At 55.2% G+C, this 7,717-nt stretch overlaps 1 protein-coding gene across 2 annotated transcripts in view; it reads left to right on the forward strand.

Annotated features, from left to right (window-relative positions):
* Positions 1-7,185, forward strand: part of EPHB2 (EPH receptor B2) — a 123,497-nt gene extending 116,312 nt beyond the window's left edge. For both annotated transcript variants that reach the window (XM_027581421.2, XM_027581429.2), the window contains exons 11-15: positions 403-618; positions 1,717-1,866; positions 3,003-3,196; positions 4,695-4,850; positions 5,369-7,185. In XM_027581421.2, the coding sequence (XP_027437222.1) occupies positions 403-618; positions 1,717-1,866; positions 3,003-3,196; positions 4,695-4,850; positions 5,369-5,477 (825 nt within the window). In that variant the 3' untranslated portion in view covers positions 5,478-7,185. The remainder of the gene's footprint in view (positions 1-402; positions 619-1,716; positions 1,867-3,002; positions 3,197-4,694; positions 4,851-5,368) is intronic.
* Positions 7,186-7,717: the final 532 nt, after the last annotated feature.

Here is a 7,717-nt window from a genome sequence, read left to right on the forward strand (position 1 = left end):
TTTACTGAGCATCTGGTATGTGCCAGACACCTTCCATGCACCTTCTTATTTAACTCAGACAGCCCTGGAAGGTGGGTACAACTTATCCCCATTTCACTCACAGATGGAGAAACAGACTCAAGAAGTCAGATCGCTTATCCAAGGTTGCACGGCTAGCAAAGGGTAGAGCGAGCGTCAGACCAGCTATGTCTACTCCAAAGCCCATGTTCTTTCCACCACCCTGAAATTGACCTCTCCTGGGCCTCTCTAAGCCTCCACCCCCTGCAAGCATCTGAATCCTTCCCACAGCGAGCACGAGGCCAGGGTGGCAGGGTCCTGCTCTGGTTTTCCATTGTGTGGATGATCCAGAGCTCCGATTCATGCCCTTCCATTTACTGTATGTTTTCTCCACTTCTCCCAAAGCAAAATGATGGGCAGTTCACAGTCATCCAGCTGGTGGGCATGCTGCGGGGCATTGCGGCCGGCATGAAGTACCTGGCAGACATGAACTATGTCCACCGCGACCTGGCCGCTCGCAACATCCTCGTCAACAGCAACCTGGTCTGCAAGGTGTCTGACTTTGGGCTCTCACGCTTTCTGGAGGATGATACCTCGGACCCCACCTACACCAGTGCGCTGGTAAGATGGAAGCAGAAAACAGTGGGGCCGCAGCACCAGGCGAGAGGGCATAGAGGTCCATCTCTCCCTACAATACGTTTTCACCGACACCTGCTCATGCACCGTGCTGTGCGCTGGAGACATAGAGACACAAACCACAGTCTCTACCCCCTTGGAGCTCATAGGCTGTCCAGGGACACAGATGTGCAGAGAAACATGGACTAACAGAGCTATAAGTCAGGACTCCAGTCTTGGGAGGCCCCTACTAAGAGGGGTTGACATCGGAGCTAAAAGCTGAAGGGCCAGTGAAAGGTTGTCAGATGTTCTCAAGGCAAGATGTGACTAGAACACAGACTGTAAGCGGGAAGGTGGTGGGCAGTAACTCGAGAGAGGCAAGCAGGACTGATCTTGGAGTCCCTGATGCCTAAGCTCAGGGCTCTCTCCTGCTTAAGAGTTTTGTGTTGTTTTTTTTTTTTTTAAGATTTTATTTATTTATTTATTTATTTATTTGAGAGAGAGAGAGAGAGGAAAACCGCATGAGAGGAGATAGGGTCAGAGGGAGAAGCAGGCTCCCCGCTGAGCCGGGAGCCCGATGCGGGACTCCATCCCAGGACTCCGGGATCATGACCTGAGCCGATGGCAGTCGCTTAACCAACTGAGCCACCCAGGCGCCCCCTCCTGCTTAAGAGTTTTAAACAGAAAGGAATACAACACAGCCCCTGCCCAAAGAGCTCAGAAATAGTACAAGAAGAGCCAAGCACCCAGGCAAATGATTTGAGTGTTGCTCTCTAGAAGTGCCTCCTTGATGGAGAGAGATGGGACCCAGTTGTAGGATGAAAAAGAGTGAGCAACTTTTGGGGACTTAGGGAAAGATTTTCAGAGATACTTAAAGGATCAGAAGAGGTTTCCAGATGGCAGAGTGAGAAAAGGCATCTCATGCAGGGGGGAGCAGCATGTGCAAATTCCCAAGGCCTGAAGCAGCATGGTGAGTTCGAGAAAGAATGAGGTGCTTCGTGGGATTGATACAGCACAGGACATATAGGATGAGGAGTAGTCCTGAGAGTAGAGGCCGGACGGGTCAGCCTCCCACCCATTAACCCTCCTCCTTCTGTTCCCCAGGGTGGGAAGATCCCCATCCGCTGGACGGCCCCGGAAGCCATCCAGTACCGGAAGTTCACTTCAGCCAGCGATGTGTGGAGCTACGGTATCGTCATGTGGGAGGTGATGTCCTACGGGGAACGACCTTACTGGGACATGACCAACCAGGACGTAAGTGTCCAAGGGGGCTGGGTCCAGCCCAGTGCTGGCTGATTGGAATGTCTGCACAGGACCTTGGACTCCCCAGGGGTCAAGAGTAGGAAAGGCCTACACATCCACAATTCAGCAAATCTCCAAGATGCATTCACCTGGTGGCCAAACCTGAATGAGACCGTATCTGCCCCTGAGGTGTTTTCCACATAACTGGGGGGCAAGACAATTATTCCAGGAATCAGTTGTTGTCATCAGGGACTTTACAATCAGGTGCTAAATTGGAGAAAGCAGGTGTCGAGTCCTGTAGGTGTTGAGGCAAGGGCCACGTGAGCAAGATCAGTCAGGAAGTCTTCCCAGGACAGGGGGAACACACATAGCAGTAGGACTTGGAGACATGAGGGCTTTGAATGGGCAGAATAGCTGTGCAAATGCCCGGAGGTGGGATGCTAAGTGATCATGCTAGGGAGCAGTAGAAACATGGTCAGAAAGGATGATAAGGTTCAGTAATGGGGCATTTGAAAGCCAACCCAACAAATTTTGATTTGCAATGACACAGAACAGGAAGGACTTGAAGAAGCTTCTTGAGCAGGGAGGGTGAGCCACAGTCCAGCTGGGGAAAGCGAATCTGGGCCTAGTGGCAGGACAGATTAGAGAGAGGCTCCTTTTCCTGACAGAGGAGCCAGGTGGGGCCTTGTGCAGCCATGCTGAGGGGCCTGACCCGAGAGACATCTCTCACCTGGAGCAGTAAATGGCACTGAAAATAAGAGTTGTTGTCACCCTGGGGAGAAGGGACAGAGAGAGGAGTCCTCAGGGCCATCAAAGCCAGGAGGAGGCTCAGAAAAGGGAGGGGAAAAGTGGTCCACAGGAGGGTCAGCCTGGTAGACCCTGAGGCAAAAGTTATCTCAGGGTGCTGGTTTTCCCAAGATTGGGAGAGGGGGCCAGCACACAGCCCCCAGGTCAGACTGAGGCCATAGATGGTGGGAACCCAGGTGAGGCCCATCCCTGGGGCTGCATCCAGGAGGCGGAGGCAGTTGCCATGGCAACCCAATAGGTCTGTCCTGCGCTATGGAGGGCGGGGGGATGGGTCAGGTCAGAGGCAGATGCTCTTTATCCCACCCACCCCCCCCCCCACTCCGGCCCTGTGTCATTCCCAGGTAATCAATGCCATCGAGCAGGACTATCGGCTGCCGCCCCCCATGGACTGCCCAAGCGCCCTGCACCAGCTCATGCTGGACTGCTGGCAGAAGGACCGCAACCACCGGCCTAAGTTTGGCCAGATCGTCAACACGCTGGACAAGATGATCCGAAACCCCAACAGCCTCAAAGCCATGGCACCCCTCTCCTCTGGGTATGGCTCTGGTCTGGCCCCACTCCCTCCTACCAGTACATCTCCGCCCCATCCCCAGCCGGCCCTTCCTCTCTCCAAATCCCCCCCACACCCCTGCCCCCTGCCCAGGCTCCCCCTGCTTGAGGCAAGGCTCTGCACTACAGCTTGGGGTCAGGGAAGACCTGCCTTGGGGTGCAGAGGAGTCCAGGACACAGAAGAGGAGAAGGAAGTGGTAGAGATGGTAAAGGAAGCACTTTTTAAAGCATGGTCAGAGAGGACAGCATTTAAAGAAAAATTACCAGAATCTTGGTTGGTAAACAGATTGACTGGTCACCGGGTTTCCTGCCTGGCTGCCGTCACACTCAAACCTGGACCCTCTAACTTACATTTGCCTCTTCCTCAACACAGCCATGCACGTGCGTGCGCACGCACACACATAGGCATGCTTACACAAATACAGTCCTGCACATCATTAGGCACAAAAGCTCATGCTTATGCTCCCATACACACAACCGCACACACATGGATACGCACCCCTTCTCAGGCCCTCACGCCTACACTCCCTAGGCACCCAAGCCCACACGTGTTCAGAAGTACATACCACACATAAACACGCACACAGACCTACGCTCAGTCTCCATCCCCAACTCAAAGAGACTGGCCCAGCTGGACCAGTGTTGGTTCCAGCGATGCTGAGGCCTGCCCCCTCCCAGTGGTCCCCGGGCATGCTCCTTCAGACCTGGAGCCACCACTGCCTTGCTTGGGTGGCTGTCCCCGACCCCTGTCCCTCCTGGCCCTGCACACTCTTTCTCTTTGGGACCCTATCAGAGTTTCTGAGGGGTGTCCAGCCAGAGGTCCTCGGGGTCCAGTGTTGGCTTGGTCCAGAGACTCGTTGGGCCCAAGTCCTTCACCTGCCAAGTTTTTGTGGCCCACAGTTTGCGTTTGCCTCTACCTGTCACTCCCCACCATGACCCTGCATCAGCCACTCCTGACTCTCCGGATAAAATCACTCTGAGCTTTTAGCCCTGTGAGGGTCATTTCACTCCTGGCCAGCTCCCGTGAGCACCGCCAGCCTTGGGTAGACTTTGGAGGAGCAATCCACAGCTTCCTAGAGCACACCCAGGGTGGAGAAGCATGGAGGAAGCAGCGAACTGTAGCACACTTAGTCCGGCTGAACTACCTCCTCCTGACAATCAGAGGCTCAGAGAAGCATCTCGCTCCTCACCACTGTGTCCAGCCTCCCAGCAGCCCCTTCAGAGGCATCCCCGGGCTTTCCAGGTGGCCTCAGCATTGAGTCCTGCACACACACTCACGCTCACATACGCACATACGTGTGCTCACCGATAAAGGTGCAAACGCACACCCACTCTCACACAGAAATACCTACATACACACTCACCTTTGTCCACGCGGATGGATACACATGTGTAGGTACAAAGCTGCAGTGGCACCCATGCTTACCCTCGCCCCTCCCCCAGCACCTGCCCTAACCATCTCTGTTGCCCACCCCTGCCTCCAGAATCAACCTGCCACTGCTGGACCGCACCATCCCCGACTACACCAGCTTTAACACGGTGGATGAGTGGCTGGAGGCCATCAAGATGGGGCAGTACAAGGAGAGCTTCGCCAATGCCGGCTTCACCTCCTTCGACGTTGTGTCACAGATGATGATGGAGTAAGTGCCCAGCTGCCTCCACCCACCGTTACCAGTACTCCTCCCCAGCCATCCCACCAAGCAGGGGGCTCTGGAGGGTGAGGAATAGGTAGTGTCCCCGCAGGGATGTGTGGGACCAAGGAGCAAGATGGCCAACTTTAGAGTCACATTCAGATCGATACCCAGGTCTGCCTGTGGCCAAGGGCAAATCAGAACCTCCCCGAGCCCCAGGTATCTTCTGTAAACCGGAGGCTGTTAGGAAGATCAAAGGGATATAAAGTGAGTGGGGACTTCATAAATGCAAGTTCCCTTCTCCTTCCCTGGCGTAGAGGAGGCCCCGGGCCCCTGAGTGTCCTGACTCCCATTCTCATGTTCCTTCCGTCTCCACTAGTCACTCCAACACTGGGAATCCACCCACTCACCCCGTCCTTTGCTCTCTTCAGCAGGAAACCCCTGGAGAAGCCCAGGCAGCTCTCCACCTGGCCCAAAGTCCCCCACCACCCCCACATTTCCCTAACACACATGCTTCTCTCCCAAAGGGACATTCTCCGGGTTGGGGTCACCTTGGCCGGCCACCAGAAAAAAATCCTGAACAGTATCCAGGTGATGCGGGCACAGATGAACCAGATCCAGTCTGTGGAGGTTTGACGTTCACCTGCCTCGGCTCATCTCTTCCTCCAGGCCCCCCGCCCCCTCCGCCCCACACGCCGGCCCCCTGGTTCTCCGTCCACGTCCACCACAGGCTCAGCCACCTGCCAGGAGGCCACGGGCAGCAGGAAGAACCGAGCAGCGCTCCAGCCATGAGATGTCACCAGGAATATGTGCAACTCAGATGATGGAAAAAAGGGAACGGGGACAAAAGCAAACACATCCTGGGAGGGGGCGGGAAATACAAGGAATATTTTTTAAAGAGGATTCTCATAAGGAAAGCGATCATTGTTCTTAGGGGGGAAAAAAAGGGCTTGGGAGATCCACGCGATTTGTCCCAATCGGAGACCAAAAGCAGTTTCTCTCCAACTCCCTCTGGGAAGGCGTCCTGGCCAGAGCCAAGAAACAATTTCAGGAAAACCAATGTGAAGGGGGAGACAGGGGCCACCCTTCTCCCCCGTCCCTGGGCTGCTCTTCCAGGCCTCACCCAGCAGCCACATGCCAGGCAGACGGGGCAGGCGGGCAGACGGGCAGCCACCACGGGAGCCATTCCCGCGGCCACTGGGCAAACCGGAGAATTTCTGTCTTTGGAGACTATTTCAGAAACTCCGATGAAAAAGACTCGTTTCTCCTGTCGGCTCATGGGGCTGAAAGGGGGCTTTTGTCCTCCTCAGTCAGGGAGACCATGGGGACACCGGAAAGGTCAGCCTTCCTGAGGATGACCAGCCCCCCCAAGACTGCAGCGCCACGTCCCTGTCGCACACGCGCGGTGCCCGGCAGCCCCCGCCTGGAGGCCTGTCGCAGGGTGACTGCCATCAGCTATGACTGCCACTGAGAAGGATTGCTCCTGCATTTGGGTTTGTTTACAGCAATTCGTGGACTCGGGGGTATTTTGGTCAGGGGTGGATTTGGTTTGGGGGGTTTGTTTGTTGGGGTTTTTTTTATGACAATGAAGTGACACTTTGACATTTCCTACCTTTTGAGGACTTGATCCTTCTCCCAGAAGAAGGTGCTTTCTGCTTACTGACTTAGGCAATACACCAAGGGCGAGATTTTATATGCACATTTCTGGATTTTTTATATGGTTTTCATTGACACTCTTCCCTCCTCCTCCTGCAGAGAGATTCCCCCCGCCCCCGACTGCCAGGCCTCACCAAATCCAACTGCCACAGGGCCCATCTGGGCCATTCAGAGACTGAGTGAGGTTTGGGAGGATGAGGGGCCAGGGTGGAGGAGCCCCCAACCCAGGACTGCTTTTGAAAGCACCAGACTGAGAAGGAAGCAGGCCCTAGGGCTGCAGAACCACACACCTTGTCCCTTCTCCACCCTCCTTGCCCAGTGCTTCCCAGGCAAATAGGCCCCCTTGGAGTTTCCCAAGTGCCCTCAGATGGCCAGAACCCAGTTTCGCCTCTGGGAGCCTAAGCCGGGCTCTGGATCATTCACTGTGATAGCCCAGCCCTGCAGAGTGTCACCCTCAGAGACATGTGCAGACGCTCCTTTCCTCTACCAGGGGAAAGTGTATGGTTTCTCTCCGACCCCCTTCCCCCCCACCCCCCACAACTTTGCCTGAGTCTCAAGGTCTTAGCCCTGGGGCGGTGTGGGGGGGTGGGCAGGAATCCATCAGCCATGGGGTCTGGCCACACACTCCCTCCTATGAGCAAACAAGCAGGCATGTGAGCAGAACAATCGGTTAGTGAACTGAATGGAAATAAACACTTTAGTTATAAAATGACCCCTGTTCTCTGTAAGTTCCAAGAGAGACCCCGGCACCCTGGGACATGTCCAGTGACCCATGGAGCTCTTCTAAGGGACCCTTCCTTCCTCGGGGTTCTAGAAGGCCCAGGGCTGAGAAAACACATGGAGGACACCAAAGGTCCACGTGGCCTTTCTGGCTCTAGCTTGTCAAGAGCACAGGCAACAAAAGCAGCAAGTTGAAAGTGGCTCAGAATTCAGCATCCGATGCCCTGCAAAGGAGGGGGAATCCTCTACGGGAGCCATCGGGAGCAGGGAGTTGACAGGGGTGCACTCTGCTCTCCCGGGCCAGAGGAAGGGGGGGTCGGGGTGTTATGTAAGCTGTGATAGTGGCAGTGTGAGGGTCCTGGAGCAGCCGTGGACCCCACCCCCCACCCCCCGAGTCCAAGCCACAGGTAAGATCACCTTATCCTGGTCAACGCTAATCTCTGTAAATGGGCTCCTACTCACATGTAATCAGAAATCTTTGTGTGGAAGGAGGAGGCGGG

This window comes from Zalophus californianus, chromosome 4 (genome assembly GCF_009762305.2).
Source record: "Zalophus californianus isolate mZalCal1 chromosome 4, mZalCal1.pri.v2, whole genome shotgun sequence".
Lineage (NCBI taxonomy): Eukaryota > Metazoa > Chordata > Mammalia > Carnivora > Otariidae > Zalophus > Zalophus californianus.